Source organism: Mytilus edulis, chromosome 11 (assembly GCF_963676685.1).
Source record: "Mytilus edulis chromosome 11, xbMytEdul2.2, whole genome shotgun sequence".
Classification (NCBI taxonomy): Eukaryota; Metazoa; Mollusca; class Bivalvia; order Mytilida; family Mytilidae; genus Mytilus; species Mytilus edulis.
Genome location: NC_092354.1, coordinates 65125377 through 65147251, shown reverse-complemented (window position 1 = coordinate 65147251; position 21875 = coordinate 65125377). Strand labels below are relative to the sequence as shown.

The window sequence follows — 21875 nt, the reverse complement described above, 5'->3', positions numbered from 1 at the left end:
AATCATTTGACAGGCTGAGGCCTGCATACATGCAAATTTTTCTACCAGGTCTGACATGACTGAGGAGGCATGAAACAAGTATAAATTTGTTTGGCCTTAGCTTCTTCAGTTGAGAAGGATGGGAATAAAGTTATGACAGTGAATTTAAACCAAGTGTAATTGATTAAACTGAAATTATGATTTATTAATATAACTGTGTTAAAAAAATGTATACATAAATTACGCCCACGTTATACCTATATAGCTTTATCGTCTCTATGATCTTTGATATGAAACCAGGAAGTTCATTTATTTGTTTGTTCAGTGCTATAAATAGTTTAATAGTTATTTTACCTTTTGTGGTGATAACACTGGGATGGCTGTTTGATTACATGCTAAACAGAAAGTAAGAATACAAATATTTTTTATTTGGTTGCATCGAACAAGGAAGTGACATTATTTTGATTTATTCTTTTGATAAGTTTGTTAAGATTATATAACAAGTACCTAACAATTATTATCAAAATGAGGCTTAATTTGTTATATCCGTTTTGCTTTTAGGTAGGAAATCATTTTCTATTCTTGAATATATATATATGAGATTTATAATGCAAACAAAATCATGAAAATCCATCTTTCCATAACTTCTTTTAAAAAAGCATGCATTGTAACTTTTGAGATTATTAAACTTAAATTGTTAGAAATGATGAGGGTGCGTTATGTTCATTGAACATGTTGAAATGGAATAGAGCATATAGCTGGTAATAAAAATAAAAAAAACTTTGTAGTTTTTTAAGGTGTTAAATCCTTGACATGATTGATGCATGAACAATTTGTTGATTTAGCAATTTTATTTTACATCCCTGTCAATGCCTATATAAACATGATAAACTGGGGGGAAAAATGCAAGATTATTTATTATTTTTATAATGTTTTGTTGCAATAAGATTTATCATGTTTATATTATACGTAAACAATCTTTTCTTCATCTTTATTTGCAGAAATATGGGGTTTGGGACAGACCTGCAAGGCAAAGATTCCCACGATGCCCTTGTGCGTTGCCATGACACTGAAATTAGATTGTATGAAAACATTAAACGTTGCTTAAATATTAGGATAGACAGTGATAAGAAATATGCGACATCTTTAACAACATTTGTACAACAAGCTCAGAAAGTCGATTTCTCCGAGTTCTCTCCAACATGTGCTGTCATGCAGGTTTGTAAAATTAAATAAACTATACATTGTACATATTTGAAAATAATTTGTATGTAGAATATCTTGATTGTATTAGTCTAAGGTAAGCTTTTAAAGTCTAGAGCATACTGCTTTAAAAGGTTAATGTAGAACAACCATAGAATATATGTATACTCAGTGAATATGTAAAATTTAGATATTCCCTTACTAACCTACATCAAGAAAATGGGCTAGAAAGGGCTAAAAGCGAAAAAAGTATCAGCGAAAATAAGTTGGTAAACAGTAAGAGCAATTAAAAGTATTTCAGGAAAGAGGCCTTTAGACTGGTAGCTATGTATCCAATATATATACAGTTAACTCTCGTTGTCTCGAACTCGGTTGACTCGAAATTTCGGATGAGTCGAAGTTTTCATGTGGTCCCGAACTTTGTTCCATATAAATGTATGTAATTCGACTACTGATGAGTCGAAATTGGATGAGTCGAAATTTCGGTTGAGTCGAACTAAATTAACGATCCCAAGGTTAACAAAAGCATTCAAAATTCATAATTTATCTCGAACTAATACACATATGTCAAAACATGACCTCCAGCATTTAAATGGATTGAAGAGGTAATCTGACAATACACGTGTAATTATATTTCCAGTCACTGACCATTGTATTCATTTATGACATGCTATTTCCACGAGTGTTTACTTGAGATTATCTTTTATAGAATTTTTATAAATAATTAGTGATACATTGTAAATGTTCATGAAAAAGTATTTAAAATGTTTACAAAACAATTAATTGTGATTTAAACTCATGAGCTTGGTTGTGTATAAAGTAAGGATTATGACTTCCGTTGATGATCATCTAAAAATTACTCAATCGGCATCTTTAATCTTGTTGTGTTTTCTTTTGAAAAGAAAGAGTGAGATAAAACAAAATGAAGAGAAATTTAAATTATCTAAAATCTCTTGTATCCGAGAATAAACCTTTTTGTCAACTATAAACTACCCGAATAACGAAACTATCGATTAGAAATTACTCTCTCGGATAAAAGCCATAGCAAAAAAAATGTAACTGAAACAATTGAATAAGTACAAATAATGTTATTATAATAATGAAAGACCATGACATACAAATACATCGATCGATCTGATACCAGAATATCGATCCCCTTCCCATATTCAACCGGATTTATTTTAGCTTTACCAAGCTAAGCAAGAGTTGTGTCCCTTGTTCTGTCAATCTTCCGGTTTTCGTTTGAGTCGAACTACGTGTATCTCGAAATATTTCTCTGGTCCGGCTGACTTCGAGATAACGAGAGTCGACTGTATATATATATATATAGAGAGAGAGAGTTTCAGTCCACCCCCCCCCCCCCAAAAAAAAAAAAACCCAACAAAAACTGACCCCATGGCTTTCATTTGTCAAATACTTGTGTAGAACAGTCAGTCTTTAAGTACTAAATTAATGCATTTTTTCAATTTAAACAACTTAAGCATGTTAAGTAAAATGGTTGAATTAGTTAATGATTTATTTCACTATCTAGAGTGTATATCTACTTAAACATCAACATGTCTTTGAAAAACTGAAGTGCTACTTGAATAATAGATTCAAAAAGGAAATAAAATATTAAACTAGTTACTAAATTTATTTCAGTGTATAGTAGATTTCTACACATGGAAAAAATATATGTTTCATGTTCATGATGTATATATTCATTCATCATAAACTTGAGAATGGAAATGGGGAATGTGCCAAAGAGACAACAACCCGACCATAGAAAAAAACAACAGCAGAAGGTCACCAACAGGTCTTCAATGTAGCGAGAAATTCCCGCACCCGATGGCGTCCTTCAACTGGCCCCTAAACAAATATATACTAGTTCAGTGATAATGAACGCCATACTAATTTCCAAATTGTACACAAGAAACTAAAATTAAAATAATACAAGACTAACAAAGGTCAGAGGCTCCTGACTTGGGACAGGCGCAAAAATGTGGCGGGGTTAAACATGTTTGTGAGATCTCAACCCTCCCCCTATACCTCTAGCCAATGTTCATCATTCATTGATATTTTCTATTTTCAATTTTATTGCATTTATTTTTTTATTTTGATTGATTTTCTTGTTGATATTAATTTCCCTCTTACACTATATGATTAATATAGGCATGGGAAGTTATCATTCAAGAGACAGAGAAATTTGTCCAGCAATTAAAGAGAAATGTAGAAGAACTGACGACAGACACAATGGAAAAGCTGAACGAGATTTTACATGAGAAAAAGACAGTGAAAAAACAGTATTTAGAGGAGAGAAACCATCTAGAAAATGATTTTTCTAAGGTATTATTAAACATTATAATTATAATGTCAATACATGTTGAAACAGAATAAAAGTTTGGGAAAAGGGGAAGAAACTTCAGAACAATAACAATTCTAGTGTCTAATATTATTCTATAAAAAAAGAAGATGTGGTATGATTGCCAAAGAGACAACTATCAACAAAAAACCAAAATGACACAGACATTAACAACTATAGGTCACCGTACTGCCTTCAACAATGAGCAAAGCCCATACCGCATAGTGAGCTATAAAAGGCCCCTAGAACATTATACTATAAAAGTCAGTCAGTGTCCTCTTTCATTCTAATTTTGTGAGGTAAGTATTATATTATTGTTAACATGGTTTGCCACCTTTTCATACTCCGCATTACCTATATGTATTAGATAAGGAAATATAAAATTTATTTGTTTTTAATTTAACTTTGCTTTTAATTTTGAAATTTAGCGGAACAAACAACATGAACAAAGTGTAATTCAATAGTTTAAGTTTTCTAGACAACATCAATGATCAGTGTAGAATGTTGAAAAAATGCAAATTCTAAACTTTAATGAATGTTTCAAATTCTAGTAGTTAGAAACAAAAACATATAATTTAATTAGTATCAAAATAAGTAACAGTTAAATCACTTGAGCAAATACTTGAAAATTGGAAATGTATTAAAAAAAAGTCATATAATCTGATAATGAAATAATTGTTGACTTTTGATACCAGATAATACAATGATTTATCAACCGTGTCAAAAGTCAATAATTGTATAACAATAGTGTTTATATTTTAAAGTAATTAAAAAAGAATATACAATTCATAACATAAAATATCATTCACTTGAATTAAATATTTTCCGACAGGTACAGACAGCTGTTAGAACACAGAAACAAGAATATGATAAGTGTCTTGGTAAACTGCAACAGGATCAGGCCAAACTTCAGGATCTTAAAGGAAAAGGTATAGAATTAGCGATATACTGTATAGCGGGTTATTTTCGCGGGGTGTAAATTTTCACTTATATTGGCGCATAGAACAAAATTTAAAAAACAATTTAAATGTGTACATGCAAAGGTATTGATAAAAGTTTTGAATCCGCCAAAATAATAACCACCCAATTTTTTTGTATACCTTATTCATCGAAAATCTGGAAATTTTACACCCGCGAAAATTAACTCGCTATACAGAAATACAATGGATTCATTATTTTTTGTGGGATACCAATTCTTGTTGATTTCATGGGATAGGTGAACAAAGAATTCAAATGTTCAACAAAATAAAAATTTGTACTGATTTGAAGTAACTTCTGGTACTGTGGATTCATTTATTTTCATGGATACCAATTTTTTAATTCCCCATTTATTTCAATCTCACTACAAACAAATGATGATGTTGTTCACTCTCATGCTAACTAAAAGTACATCTGCTGAATTATAAAAAGAGGGGAAAGATCCCAGAGGGACATTAAACTCGAAAAATAAACTGATGACGCAAAAGCTGAAAGAGAAATAGAACAAAAGGCAAACAATAATACACAATACACAACAGAAAACTAGAGACTGATCAACACAAACCCTTATGAAATGATTTAAAAAAAGCACCTAGACCAAGTCATCACTATGACAGTCAATTTGCAATTGTAATAAATAAGTCCAATGGCAATGGTTGAAAAGTTTTCCCCCAAAAAAAGACAGTATTTTTCACATTAACTTTACAAAAGTAGTAATAGTAAACTTTATTCGAAAATTTAAAAGTTAAAAGTACAAGATTATAAGATATTAGACAAGATAAGATACTCAAAATAAGGAGATGTGGCATGATTACCAAATATCCACCAAAGTTTTAATAATGTGGGTTTAGGTAATCATAAGTCACCATACAACCTTCAACAATGAGACAACCCATAGGGTATAGTCATGAAAATTTGAATCACTTTTAAGGAGAAAACTAACTACCTTATTTATAATCATACGATTTGAGAAAAACAAATATGACTTACATGAACCAACAACAACCACTGAATAACAGGCTCTGGACTGGCACATAAAAAATGTTGAAGGGTTGAACATTTTATCAAGCCTCCCCCTTACCCAGGATAGTGATGTTTCAGCACAACATAAGAACAAAGTGTAAAAATCAGTTGTAAATTATAGCTTAAGGCAGAAGACCTTAGTTAAGGGAAACAACTCTATAAATCATCAGTACGTTTGTGTCAACCATTTGAAAAAATATATTCTAAGCTTCTAGGTTACACAGATTATTTTCAATCTGTTTCAGGTAAATGCTTAAAATATGTTGATGAACTTGACTGTTGCAAACGCATAACTGATGTAAAGAGTTATCTCCCTGAACCAAGGTCTACCCCCTTAACTCAAAAGATATTTACAAAGCCCCAAAAGATTAATTGAATATAAAAAATACAACAAAGTACCAATTTACATGATATAAGAGAACTTGTAGTTACTAAAAGCTAGTTCAAATATAAAATTAAGACGTTGTGGTATGATTGCCAATGAGACAACTATCCACCAAAAACCAAATGACATAGAAATTAACAATTAACACTAACTTACACTGTAATAGCAATCAACAATGAGCAGACCACTAACTGCAAAGTAAGCTATATAAGGCCAAGAAATTTCAAATAATTGAACGATGAGTGTTTAATGCCACTTTCAACACTATTGTGCTATTTAGTGGCGGTCATTTGTTATTGGTTGAGGAAGAACCTATGACATTCAGTAGAAAAACTGACAATCCTAGTTAATTAAGATTGGAGTCCAGCGCACCTAGAAATTTACTAGTCTTAAAGGGAAACGCCACAAAAAAATGAAAAATTGATATTTTGTTCTTGAAGCATAATAAACCATATGTTCATCAATAAAAAAGTTTAATTCTGTATGTAAAGAGATCAAAATCGATTTTTAAAATTAATTATCAGTTCTCGGAAATCGCCATCTTGTCGGCATGTCCGATATAAAATGTCACATGACTTCTGGTGATATCTATAAACCACAAAGAACAAACAGATTCGGGGATTATCGACCGTGCGTTATCATCAATCAATCGGGTATTGGAATTTGCCGTAGACTTCATACATTGTTAAAATGTCTTGCTAAGTGTAGGGTTTCTCTGTCAAACAAGGTTGTGACAAAAGTGTATATAATTTTCCCGATCCCACAACACAAGAAAGACATGCAATGCATGGTTGTGCAGCCTTAAAGTAATAGCAAAAAATTTCATCTTTAGCAAGCTAAGTTGATGTGTGACGAACATTTTGAACAACCTTCTTTCGAAAGGGTTTGGTAATTATATTCTTTTAATAACAAAATAACCTAGCAGTGCTGATAGCTATAGTTATCAAATCCTTATATGATAAGATCGCGTTGATAAACACATATATAGATTTGATGAGGAAGAAAAGTTTCAATTATAAGAAAGACAAAATTAATGCAGTGTTCTTGTAACAATCAATGATATACAAAAGATTCATTAGTATGCCTCTTTTATTTAAAGTACATTGATTTATATCAAGAATATTTCCGTATATAGACAAGGTAATTTTTCAAATTAATAAAGTTATACTATTATAGAAAACATTTTTTTTTAATTATGTTATTCAACGGCTATTGACAAGGAGCGGTGTTAGGAAGAGCTTTAGCTTGGACATAATATGTTGATATACAAATGTAATATAATATTTCCAATGCCAGGTTATAGAAATGTAAATATCGAAATATCGGACATTTCAATTTCTTTATTAAAAGAGTTGTTTTTTTGAACTAATCTTTGAATGATATACAGAATCAAATCAGAACAGTCATTTGTAAAGACACTTTACAAAAAATTTGGGACCCTAGCTGGTATATTCGGTGAAAAATGTATAGGTTTTGTTTCCTTTTTAAATTTTATTTCGTTATCTTATTAAATATATTTTGGCTTCCTCCCAATTGACAAAAGGTATGTCAGAATTATTGTTAGATGTAACGTCAGAGTGACAAATTCAGCTAGGTATTCCAAGGACGTATATTCGATACATGTCCCTGTGTATTCCAGTGACATCCCGTATGATACAATTAAACAATACAGGTTCATGCATGGTCTCTTTATTGATGTACCCGGTGTGCACAGGTAACATTTATTGAACCACATATTTGTGTCCGATAATAAGTTTTAAAAAAATCATAAACATGATCTTTGAAATTTTTGAAAAATAGATAATCTTTTGTCATGATTATAAAGCCTTTTTGTGAAAAAAAATCTTCATGCAAATACAAGCTTTTGTCGATTGACAAAGATGCAGATATACAGTAATAATTACATTAGATGTATGTTTCATTATAATAATTTATTCTGATTGGCTAACTGCACATCACGTGTTATTCCGTAAGCAGTTGCATTGCTCAATACAACTTTTCACTCATGATAACACGTGCTCCAACAATAAAGTGCACAGGTGAATTAAATAATAAAATATGTAAAATTCGTGTTTTCATGATCATAGCTAAAAAATGTAATTATAAGTATTGAATGCTTCTTTTTGTAACTTTATAGGGTTGTAAAAGCGTTGACCGTGCGTACATTTTTAGAATGAAGCGCTTCCGCGCTTCATACAAAATGTACTTCGGTCAACGCTTTTACACCCCAATAAATTTACAAAAAGAACCATTCAATTCTTAAAATGCAACACTTATAGTCACTTGAAGATAAGCTGAGAATCCCTTCTATGTCTGTCCGGGTTTGTTTTTTTTGTCTTATGTCCCCTATATCTTATAAGGATTAGGATGACACGGGAATTTGTCATTGTATTAAAATTAAGAAGTGTAGATAGTGTGGCATATTGAAAACATTATATAACCTAATAGAGAAAAAATAAAGAGAATGATCGACGAAAATGGGAACTAGTTATTGCAAAGAAGCGGATATAAAAAGAGAGGCACATTGGGAAACAAATGTTTGCATGACAAAGTTATTGCTCGCTTTTATATTTTTAGTTATACAAAATCATACATCGTGTTCCTAATTGATATTCACGTGCACTTTACTGGATGTCTGCATAAGGGCATGGTTATTACTTAAAAATAATTAAGTTTTCCATTTGTTATATCGTAGTGTTGCTGTGTTTCTTTATTAATGATTGTGTAAACTGTATAAAAAATCTTCATACCCGTTTAGTTATTGCCTATAGACGTTTGATTATTGTTACATACAATATATATATATATGAGAGAGAGAGAGAGAGAGAGAGAGAACCTTTCATACATCGTAAAGTAAAACGACATAAGAACCCTGTAATACTAGCTACTCAATATGGTTGTATTGGAATACAGATTGCCGACAACTAGGCATGGTCCGAGATCATGTAGTATTTGCCACATGACGCTCATATTTCTTTCTACCATCATCATTTTATTCATTAAGTATTGCTGTAAACATCGATGTTTTTACACCCAAACAAAATGGGAGTAGTATATACCTTCAGAGCTTCTTCGTGGTACATATTTGTGAAATATATACTTTTTTTGAGAGAACACTCACCAAACCAAAACGAACGATATAACCATGCAGGCATTTAGTTTTCGTCAGACATAAGATAAATAATCACTCTCAAAAACGAATATATGCATGCAGTTTCAAATATCAAGAAGAATTAGCGGTCGATGTCTATAGGTCACTGTTTAGTCCGTTTACAAACTGTTTAGAGTCAGACATGCCACTTGTACATTCTTGGAAGCCTTCATGTACCACATTCGACGATGGGAACTCTTCTCTGATGGTGTTGACAACATAAGCTTATATGGTAATTCTGGTTATCTGTATACAAGTGGTTGGCCTCGTCTGTCCCAACAATCATATTAACGAAACGCTACTAGTCTGCTTTTTCTGGTAGAGAGGACTTCTGGAACTCATCCTCAATGGCACTTATACGTTAGAAAACATACAAGTATACAAGTAAAGATTGTTTCAAGAACAACGAGGTTGGGACGAATTAAATCTATATAAAATCGTCAATAGCAGTTATACATTACTAAGATGTGCCTTTTATTACAACTACTGTACTACTAATTTGGATAATTGACCGCTATCCTGTTCAACATTGCACGCAATTATCATGCATAGAATATAAAACAAACTTGTAAAAAAAAATCCTCAAACAAAATAATGTATTAGATAAGATTTATAATATATGTAAATCCATTAATGAAATAAACGATAATTTAATTATTAGCATTCTTTTCACAAATAATTTAGTTAGTGAATGTCAGATTAATTTAAATAAGTAAGAACGAAATGTTAAAAAGAAAAAAAAATCATGCTAGTTGCACTGTTGTATTTTTTTCAATTAATCTCTTTAAAATTGCGAAAGATTTGCGATACTTAGCCTTAAAAAATCGCCAGATTTAAACACAAGTTAAAAAATTCCGGTAAAGTAAATCAGATGTGCAATAATTTTTATTTGGGAAACGCAACATTTAATTTTCAAGGTTCTTTCTTTCAACTTAATATTTTAATTGTATGCTAATTGCATAGAACATTATCGGAAATTGTTCCATTTTTATGTTGCATACACTTCCGAAATTAAAAATTTATCTTCAATAAATTTATACAATTGAATTATTGTTTCTCTATTGTCATCGGTGTATTAAACTCGCTATACCCTTTCTGTTAATTCATTCGAAATGACATCATTCACGGCTGTGTACACTTGAATTCACACCTGTGTACACCTGAGGCTAAATTGCTGCAAGGTAAAGTTCAAACTAATTCTACGCAAATCGAGAAATATACAATGACTCTACAAAATAATATACACACTCTTTCCACACACATTTTTCATTGAAATGGTTATCAAAGTTATAACGGTAAATAAAACGTAAAATATTTTCAGTTCAAGATCAGTAAAAATGTTCGACAGATATTTTATGAAAAAATCCGAACAAGAATTTTTGAAATTAATTCGAAAATATTTATATTTTTATTAAGTTTTATTCAATAATACAAAACGGTACACGCACGTTTATTTTGATCTTGTGGTTATTAACTACGACCAACGATCATCTGTGCGCTTTTGATTACGTTGTATTGTGAGAAGAAATTAAGACTCTAACAGATTTTATTTTTTCCCATGATTCAACAAATCAGGCTAAAACGTCACAACCCACTCTCGTAGGTCAATCAAAAAAGTTACAAATACTTGATTTTCTCCGTTATTAGAAGGAATATAAATATAAAACTTTGTGATTGTGTTTTTTATGTTAAGACGAACATATTAAGATGATAAGTAAAAAATTGCGGAATTTCCCTTTAAATAATTTTAAAAAGCCAACAATTAAAACTTTATAATAAATCATGGTTTCCCAGAATAAAGAACATTTTAAAACACAGAACACTTGTTAGATGTTTTTCTACTGCATATGATTTGATATATTTTATATGAATCTTTGATTAATTTTGTAGCTAAATCTGGTGGAAAGTTGGACAAGGCTAAATTAGACCATAAAAAATCTATGGTAAAGCTACATACAGTTCACAACAACTATGTTTTATCCTTACAAGAAGTGTGTTTACATCAGAAAGAATATCTTAATCAGACTTTACCAGAGTTTTTAGATTCTCATCAGGCCACACAGGAAGCACTTGCTCAGCAATGGTAAGAGACCATCTGTTTACAGAGGGGAGTATCTGCAAGGAAGAATGAGAAATAAAATTGCCATTTCACGATGAACCGCATATATTTTCAAATATATAATTCAGACTAAGTCAGGCATTTACATTGAAGCTACATTGAAGACCTGTTGGTGACTTTCTGCTGTTGTTTTTTTCTATGGTCAGGTTGTTGTCTCTTTGGCACATTCCCCATTTCCATTCTCAATTTTATTTGCATGATTACGCTGATTGTCGTTTTGACTCTTAATAATGTATATGTATTGATAAACAATTTACAGCATCAAAAATATTCTGGTTCTATAGTTTACCTCTCCACTGGTTGCCAACACAGAAAAAAGAGGCAAAAGATACCAAAGGGACATTCAATCTCATAACTCAAAAATAAACTGACAATGCCATTACTACAAAAGAAAAAGACCAACAGACATTCAGCAGTACACAAAACACAACATGAAAAACTAAAGACTGGGCAACATGAACCCCGCTAAAATCTCGAGGTTATGTCAGGTGCTCTGGAAGAGTATTTAGATCCTGCCCTGCAAATGGCACCGGTCGATTTGCTAAAAATTAAAGATTTACAATAAGAGAAATGTTCTATAGACCATTACTTTGAAAGAATTTCATTTGACTGCTGTAAACTCAGAAATTTTAAGTTGATTTTATTATTACAATGGGAAAGGTTCAGCAAAAATAAAACCTGTATTTTGAATTATAATTGCACTATTGAATTCATCATTTTCTGAAGAATTTGGCATATATTCATACATTGTATAACTATAGTAATGATAAATGCAAGTGACGTTTAACACCAATCAATTAATCAAATATTTAATGAATTGTCTTTTTTTCTGTTTCAGTAAAGATTTCCTGCAGAGTTTTTACACAAATACAAATTTCTGTAGTGAAGATTTCTGTGATATGTCCAAACAAATATCCGACTCCATTGGAGAAATAGTCCCTGAGAACCACTTTGTACAGTTTATAGATGCCTTCAAGTAAGTCACTTAACTCTATTAGAAATGAATTCTCTAAAACTCTACTTTTATGTTTATTGAGGCTATTTTACAAAAAATCCTTCATCATTTAACCAAATTGTTGTGAAAGAGAAACAAAAGATACCAGAGGAACATTCAGACACAAAGATTGAAAATATAAACTGACAACGCCATGGCATGGCTAAAAAAGAAAAAGACAGAAACAAATGAGCAAAAGCACATAAGACACAACATAGAAAACTTAAGACTCAGCATATGAACCCAACAAAAAATCTGGGGGTGATCTCAATTGCTCCTGAGAAGTAAAACTGACTTACGTTCATGGAAAAAAAAAATATGCTAATGCTGCAAGTTGAAAATTAATGTGAATACATGTATATATATTTGAGAAATTTTAAATTTAGGTGTCTTCTCATGTAGAGATACATCAACAATATTCAACAAACACCGAAACAAATCTTTGCAGTGATGGCTGATTTTGGCCAGTCATGAATCAAGTATCATCAAAAATAAGTTGATTAACAGTATTGCAACTTTATATCTTGTTTAATATTATCAACACCCAATTTAAAAAAAAAAACATTTATCAGTTGGGAATAAAAATAGTTTCTTCAATTAACCTTTTTTTGTTTTCTTGATAGTAATTACTATATAGCGGGTTCTTTTCACTGGGTGTTAATTTTCGCTGATAGAATGAAATCGCCAAACTAAATTCCGCCAATTTAATAGTGCATATGCAAAGGTATTGATAAAAGTTTAGAATCAGCCAAAAAAATAAAAGCCAAAATATTTTGTATACCTTATTCAATAAAAAATTTACACCCATGAAAATAACCCGCTCAACAATATAAGGGCACAGTGTCATTGTTTTAATTTTCTATCCTTTTTAGATCCGATCCAATAGAAAATGTGACATTTGAATTTGATGAAGGTTTGATAAGTAACGTTACAGGTGATCTGAAAGCTGACACAATACAACTCAATGCAGAGACACATGACACTCTCAAAACAAGGTAGATAATTAATATTGTATAAAGCTGACACAACACAACTCAATGCAGAGACACATGACACTCTCAAAACAATGTACAAACCTGCCAACTGTCACTATTTGCGGGGGATTTCCCCCATGGAGGCTCCCTAATTGAAATTTTGAAAGAGCAATTTTGTCCACAATTTAAACAAAACAATTAATTTTACAATGACTTTAGGCTTATAAAAGTATGAAGAAGCCAAAAAGCAACATTATAGTGTATTTGCAGGCCCCTTGAAGGTTTTTTAGGACTATGAGTATGACAGCCATCTTGCACGCAAAACCCCCATGGGCATTTTGAAAAGTTGGCAGGTATGAAGGTAGATAATTAATATTGTCTAAAGCTGACACAATACAACTCAATGCAGAAACACATGAAACACATGACACCCTCAAAACAAGGTATATTATTAATTCTGGATAAATTCAGCTTCCTCAACCAATAAAAACTGTCTGCAACGAAATGTGGTGCTTAGAAGTGGCTTTAAAACACCAAAAATCAAATCAAATCACTGTCCTAAATTGAAAAGTTGTAAAAATATGGATTTATAGCTTATTGATACTCTTGCTCCTTGATTTGTATGAGATAAAAGGAAGTCCATGTTTTGATATTGTTGACCCCAAAGTACATTATAGATGCTTCATGTCAGTTTGAAATATTACAATAATATTGATAATTTGGGTAAAAACCAACTCACAGCAAACCATTACATAGATGATATATCCTGTCCTTACATTTTTATAGTGTTTCAACCTACAAGTTGTCAAAATTATAGAATACTAGAAACTATTAGCAGGGGCAGATTGAAGGTTTCATGGTATTAAAAATATTGACTATTTTAAGCCAAAACTTGATATCCTCTGCGCCCCCATACAGCCATTCTGTATCTGTCACAGAGGAGACCATGTATTTGGTAAAAAAATTACGAGTACAATTCTCATACTCAGATTTTGAAATCAACCATTCAGAATACAAGATTTGGTGTTTCAAGCACAAATTTTATATGCTTAGTACTCAGTAAAGTTTATGACCGAGAGCCCTTATCTGTTTCTAATTGAGAATGGAAATGGGGAATGTGTCAAAGTTCAGTGATAATGAACGCCATACCTAACTCCAAATTGTACACAAGAAACTTAAATTGAAAATAATACAAGACTAACAAAGGCCAGAGGCTCCTAACTTGGGACAGGTGCAAAAATGCAGCCGAGTTAAAAAAATTTATCTCTGAAAAACATACAAATACATATATGTGATGTGAAATATTTATTTTCATCTAATTCAGGTTACAGTCACTGGAAGAGGAAGAAGGTATGACACAACAAGAATTAGAAAGTAAGGAAGAGGCCTTGAAAGGGGTGGAAGATGATATCACACAAATAGAATGTAGTCCTAAAGACAAAGACAATAGTATGTTATTGTAAGTAGTTCTGTAGAATATACTCCTAAAGTAGGGACACACAAATAGAATGTAGTCCCAAAGACAATAGTATGTTATGTAAGTAGTTCTGAAAATATACTCCTAAAGTAGGGACACACAAATAGAATGTAGTCCCAAAGACAATAGTATGTTATGTAAGTAGTTCTGTAGAATATACTCCTAAAGTAGGGACACACAAATAGAATGTAGTCCCAAAGACAATAGTATGTTATGTAAGTAGTTCTGTAGAATATACTCCTAAAGTAGGGACACACAAATAGATTGTAGTCCCAATGACAAAGACAATAGTATGTTATTTAAGTAGTTCTGTAGAATATACTCCTAAAGTAGGGACACACAAATAGAATGTAGTCCCAAAGACAATAGTATGTTATGTAAGTAGTTCTGTAGAATATAGTCCTAAAGTAGGGACACACAAATAGAATGTAGTCCCAAAGACAAAGACAACAGTGGCGGATCCAGGGGGGGGGGGGGGGGGTTCCCGGGGTTGGAACCCCCCTTTTTTTGGCCGATCAATGCATTTGAATGGGAGCATATAATTGGAACCCCCCCTTTACTCTGGGTTGGGAACCCCCCCCCCCCCCCCTTTTTAAAATGGCTGTATCCGCTACTGGACAATAGTATGTTATGTAAGTAGTTCTGTAGAATATACTCCTAAAGTAGGGACACACAAATAGAATGTAGTCCCAAAGACAATAGTATGTTATGTAAGTAGTTCTGTAGAATATACTCCTAAAGTAGGGACACACAAATAGAATGTAGTCCCAAAGACAAAGACAATAGTATGTTATGTAAGTAGTTCTGTAGAATATTCTCCTAAAGTAGGGACACACAAATAGAATGTAGTCCTAAAGACAAAGACAATAGTATGTTATGTAAGTAGTTCTGTGGAATATACTCCTAAAGTAGGGACACACAAATAGAATGTAGTCCCAAAGACAATAGTATGTTATGTAAGTAGTTCTGTAGAATATACTCCTAAAGTAGGGACACACAAATAGATTGTAGTCCTAAAGACAATAGTATGTTATGTAAGTAGTTCTGTAGAATATACTCCTAAAGTAGGGACACACAAATAGAATGTAGTCCTAAAGACAAAGACAATAGTATGTTATGTAAGTAGTTCTGTGGAATATACTCCTAAAGTAGGGACACACAAATAGAATGTAGTCCTAAAGACAAAGACAATAGTATGTTATGTAAGTAGTTCTGTAGAATATACTCCTAAAGTAGGGACACACAAATAGATTGTAGTCCCAAAGACAAAGACCATAGTATGTTATGTAAGTAGTTCTGTAGAATATACTCCTAAAGTAGGGACACACAAATAGAATGTAGTCCTAAAGACAAAGACAATAGTATGTTATGTAAGTAGTTCTGTGGAATATACTCCCTAAAGTAGGGATAAGAAACTAGAATGTTGTCTCAAAGATAAAAACAATAATATATTATTGTAAGTAGTCATTTTATATTCACAATGCATTCAGAAATTTTGGCATGTGAGTATTATTGCAGTTATAATTATTTTCAATATCAGAAAGTTATATTATCAAAACTGAAAATGTTTGTTTTTATTTTTACCTATCCAATAGACCACTTTCCAGCTCATCCTTCACCAGAAAAAACTTGTCAGTTATGCACGCTTTTAAGAATTCATTTACAAGATTAAGAGGGGAGCGCCTGAATCCCTGCACTATTAACGTTCATCAAGGGTCTTAGTGATCTTCATTGTGCAAGATAAACTAGAAATAATGTTTGTTTTGTAAGTACTTAATCACAATTCCCTAATGACAGCGATGCTCATTGTCAATTATGAGAATTTAATTTGCCGAAAATAATGCAATATAGTATTATAGTTTTACAACACTCGCTCAAGATTGGAACTGAAGTGACGATGCCCCTAAACGCAGGAATGATGTTCACTAAAACCAGAGTTTTTAACGGAAATGCATTGAATTCGAAAGTTGTTTATTGCAATTTTCTTATTGATAAAAAAAGATGGGAGGTTAGAAAAGCCCTATTGTAATAGAAGTTTAGTTCTCAAGTAATTTCTTTCCTAACAATTATTAAGGTTATTATTGTCAAGTAGTGTCCTGACTCCTAAATATGATTAGAATGGTTTTAACCTTTCACGATCTAGATGTTGCTCCGGAATATGATTGGAATGGTTCTAACCTTTCATGATCTAGATGTTGCTCCTGAATATGATTGGAATGGTTCTAACCTTTCACGATCTAGATGTTGCTCCGGAATATGATTGGAATGGTTCTAACCTTTCATGATCTAGATGTTGCTCCTGAATATGATTGGAATGGTTCTAACCTTTCACGATCTAGATGTTGCTGCTGAATATGATTGGAATGGTTCTAACCTTTCACGATCTAGATTTTGCTACTGAATATGATTAGAATGGTTCTAACCTTTCACGATCTAGATGTTGCTCAGGAATATGATTGGAATGGTTCTAACCTTTCCCGATCTAGATGTTTATGTATTATTTAAATTCCAGAAAGAAAAAAAGACAACGGTAAGGCAATCATTACCTTGGTATTGGCTAGTGGCAAAGAAAGGCATGTTCTCAAAACCATGTTGTCATGTACTGAATACATCCAAATGCAGTATTGTCCTGTATTTTAGTATTTTACATAATCACATGATAATATTCCTTTTTAACATATTAGATAGGTTTGTTTTTGTTACAGCCTTGGAATCCTGAACTTTATACATTTTCATGACTTAATCCTTACCTTTATACATTTTCATGACTTAATCCTGAAATTTATACATTTTCAATGATTTAATCCTTACCTTTATACATTTTCCATTACCCTTCTAGATGAGGTTTGATTCCAGTAACCCAGGAATAAGGCATAATGTGTATGAATGGTTGTGGCTTTAGTAGCTAGAATTATACATTATAAATATAGTATAATATAATATTTAAATTGATCAGAATTTTAGATTGAGGGTTTCAACTCAAAGGAAGCTAGATAAAAGTTAAGACATTTATTTGTGTGTTTTAATAATAAAAAAAAAAAATTAAGGGGGGGGTAGTATTGGCATTTCCTATGGCAAAACAGTCTAAGATTGAGGTTTATTTCCAAAGGAACACACCAAGAAAAGTTTTATCTGTCTTGTCTGATATGGTGTCATATAAACTGAATTCAGAGACTTCATTAGAAAAAAATGGAACAAGCTAGGTTTACCAAATATATCCCAACAATAATTTTTAAGAAACCCATCTATTTGTTGTTAATTAAAAATACCCTTGCCTTTGATTTCAAATTTCCTTAAAGATTTTTGAAGCATTGATATTGACTGTGGTATTATACTTTATTAGAATTAATTATATTAATCACTTCATGTATATATGTTTTGATTATACACTTAAACAAATACACTCATTATAACCTCAATATTGCATGGAAAATGCACACTACAATATGATCCTGATGCACGTTAAGCCCTATACTTTAGGATGCTATCAGTAGAAAAAAACTAGTAAACAGCAAATATTTACCCACTTACATGTACATGAAGCATGTGAATGAAAATAAAAACCTTTTTCAATAAAGTCAGAATAAAACTATAACAAAATCTATGACATGTGTTGTAATTTGTCATGAAGAAATATGTTAACAAGGTTAATATCCACTCTATCACTATGTCTTAAATAACTCTCCACTTTTAATAATTAATCCCTTGAAGCAAGACATGTGTATTTAGCATGATTTTTTTTTGTAGAATACATGTATGTGAAATTTTAGTTTATAGATATAGATGTGGTATGAGTGCAAATGGGACAACTCTCCATCCAAGTCCAAATTTGTAAAAGTAAACCATTATAGGTCGAAGTACTGTTTAAGGATACCCAATTTAAGCCGTGGTGTATAGATTTGTAGATGCTTTAGTAATACTTAAAAGTTGCGGTTTACAAAAATGTAAAAATTAACTATTGTACCCTTCAAAATATTTTGTTTTAAATTTGTGTACCATATTTATAAGGAGGAACTTGTAATCCTCCAACTCTTGAGGTTAATAGGTTACCATTGGCAGATCCAGAACTTTTCATAAGGGGGGTGGCTAACTGACTTAAGGGGGGGCACGCTCCAGACATACTTCAGTAATTCCCTATATAAACAAACAAATATTTCCCACGAAAGGGAGGACAGCCCCTCCCCCCCCTGGATCTGCCTATGGTGGCTGTGTAAAAATGATTGAAAATAATATAGATATAAATATTTTAATATGTCGAATTGTTTTAAATGTAAGAAGTACACTGCACATGGTATTTTTAGTCTCTATCTTTCTAATTCTGAAGTTGCTTAAGGTGGTTTGGGTGTCTTCTGTCATCTTGGATTTTATAATAAAACACAATAGGTATAGCTTTTAAATAAATTCAGCAAATTTTGGTGCAAGAATTTGGTTTTCTTAAAAGAATTTTCTTTGAAATGAACAAATTTATTACTGATATCAAGGATATGTTTACAAAGGTACAGCTATTTCCCTTGATTTCATTTTTTTTAACTTATCATATTAAGGGGAGGTAACTCAGAAATTATACAATTTATTAAAGAATCCACAGGCAATTTTTCTATTTCATGTTATTGTTGAAAAAACATATGATGTTTGATAATCAAAAAGCACTTTATAAGAGCTGTCTCCTCATATGTTAATTATTTTAAATTTTGGAAAAGTTCGATTTTTTTTTTTAAAGATTTTTCATTTATACTCCCATACCCCCTATAACATTACCTGTTATATTTTTTTGTCTCTATTTGAACTCCCAAATTTTTATTTCAAGATGAAGATTTCAATTATTATTTTCATTATAGATATCTACAGAAGAAACGAGAGCGACACAAATGTCTGCTAGAAGTTACAGAAACAAAAGCCAAGTTGGAAATCCAATCACAGATGGTTCAAAGGATAAAAGATTCACTTGATGCTGTAGGGGATGAGATGCCTAAAATGTTAGACAATGGGGATGATTGTGATGTCTCTGTAAGTGAATTATTGCTCATTGTTGAAGGCCGTATGGTGACCTATAGCTGTTAATTTGTGTGTCATTTAGTCTCTTGTGAAGAGTTGTCCCATTGGCCAAAATTAACCAAAATTCAAATGTGTGAATTTAATTCAAATTGAAAATCTCAGATGCTCCCCTTTGGGTCACCTTACATTTATCTTAAAAGTTTAATTTGTATGATTTAAACAGAAATTTAAATGTATTAATTTAATTCAAATTGCAAACTCAATTTGATTTTTTATTTCATTGCCAGTTGACAAGTGATTCCAGCCAACCACAAACCAGTACCATAGCAAAGGCAGGAAAACCATTCAAGTCATTGTTTAATAAATTCAAGAAAGTAGATGGAGGTGAAAAGAGCACACACTATGAAGACAATGAAGTCAATGAAGCAAATCATACAAATAATGCACATGATGTAAGTATGAACCTTCCCATGATTCATGGTAGGTTACTATGGTAATCAAAGACATAAGTGTACCCAGTTAAAAAAAAATATGTCAGTGGTGCGAATCATACAAATAATGCACATGATGTAAGTATGAACCTTCCCATGATTCATGGTAGGTTATTATGGTAATCAAAGACATAAGTGTACCCAGTTAAAAAAAAATATGTCAGTGGTGCGAATCATACAAATAATGCACATGATGTAAGTATGAACCTTCCCATGATTCATGGTAGGTTACTATGGTAATCAAAGACATAAGTGTACCCAGTTAAAAAAAAATATGTCAGTGGTGCGAATCATACAAATAATGCACATGATGTAAGTATGAACCTTCCCATGATTCATGGTAGGTTACTATGGTAATCAAAGACATAAGTGTACCCAGTTAAAAAAAATATGTCAGTGGTGCGAATCATACAAATAATGCACATGATGTAAGTATGAACCTTCCCATGATTCATGGTAGGTTACTATGGTAATCAAAGACATAAGTGTACCCAGTTAAAAAAAAATATGTCAGTGGTGCGAATCATACAAATAATGCACATGATGTAAGTATGAACCTTCCCATGATTCATGGTAGGTTACTATGATAATCAAAGACATAAGTGTACCCAGTTAAAAAAAAATATGTCAGTGGTGCGAATCATACAAATAATGCACATGATGTAAGTATGAACCTTCCCATGATTCATTGTAGGTTACTATGGTAATCAGAGACAACATACAGGATTAAAACATTATTTGTTTGGCATCTTCATGTTAGGATTTGGGGTAGCAATATTTCCCTCTAACTTGTATGTATGGTTTATATCCCTGAAATTATATTGACCTGAAAGTGTTATTGTTTTCATTTGTTTTTAAAAGACCCACCTACAATAGTAGAGGGGCATTATGTTTCTGGTCAGTGGGTCCACCCGTTTGTTCGTTCATTATTCCGTCCATCTGTTCAGCTTCAGGTTAAAGTTTTTTTGGTCTTAAAAGTCTATAATGAACAATTTACAATGCATGGGCTAGATAATAAGTATCAGTATTTCTAGTGTATGGTAATCTATATTTTATATATGTAGATATTTTAATTCTGTTTATATATTCAAGCTTATTCCCTTTTAATTTGCAGAAAAACTCTAGTAAATGTATCTTTATACATTAATTTGAAGGTCTTGCATGTCTAAATTATTTATATCTTTATTTTGAAGATCAACTCTAGTGACGTGGAGGCTGTGTTGGAAGAGCAGGAGTGGTTCCATGGCGTTCTGCCAAGGGAAGAGGTTCAACGTCTGCTGAATAAAGATGGCGACTTCCTTGTTAGAGAAAGTAAAAACAAGAAAACAAGTGAAGTTCAATATGTTCTGTCAGCATTCTGGAATGGACATAAACACTTTATTATTCAATATGGAGAGGTATAGTCTAGCAATTCAAATCACATATAATATTATTTCAATATATATTAAGGATGTATGCTCATTTGTTTCAAAATTAAAATGTTTTTTAAAAGACTGTTGTAGAATAAAAGAATATGAATACGTAAAATAAAAAATTAGAAAAAAATGACAGGTTCATATTTTGTTTTTTTGAGAAATAGAATAATCAATTAAAAAATTGGCAGGAAAAAATGGTTTTCTGTAGATTTTTCATACATTTGACATTGACACCTTCATGACTTTTTTCCTTTCAAAAGCAAAAAAAAAGAACAAGTATTGTATAAAATTTTGAAAAATGACTTAGAAACCTATATGCAATAAAAAGGTAGGAGTCAGTGTCAAAATTT

General features: G+C 31.7%; 1 protein-coding gene across 6 annotated transcripts in view; it reads left to right on the top strand.

Annotated features, from left to right (window-relative positions):
- LOC139496083 (tyrosine-protein kinase Fer-like) overlaps positions 1–21875 on the top strand; it is a 37052-nt gene that overhangs the window by 2941 nt on the left and 12236 nt on the right. Inside the window, exons 1-12 of one of the 6 annotated variants that reach the window (XM_071284530.1) lie at positions 161–385; positions 981–1197; positions 3334–3507; positions 4356–4452; positions 10951–11143; positions 12018–12155; positions 13046–13168; positions 14472–14606; positions 17137–17154; positions 19463–19631; positions 19907–20071; positions 21304–21507. In XM_071284530.1, coding sequence (XP_071140631.1) covers positions 258–385; positions 981–1197; positions 3334–3507; positions 4356–4452; positions 10951–11143; positions 12018–12155; positions 13046–13168; positions 14472–14606; positions 17137–17154; positions 19463–19631; positions 19907–20071; positions 21304–21507 — 1761 coding nt within the window. In that variant the 5' untranslated portion in view covers positions 161–257. The other 5 variants (XM_071284533.1, XM_071284532.1, XM_071284531.1 and 2 more) reach the window with 5 other exon arrangements.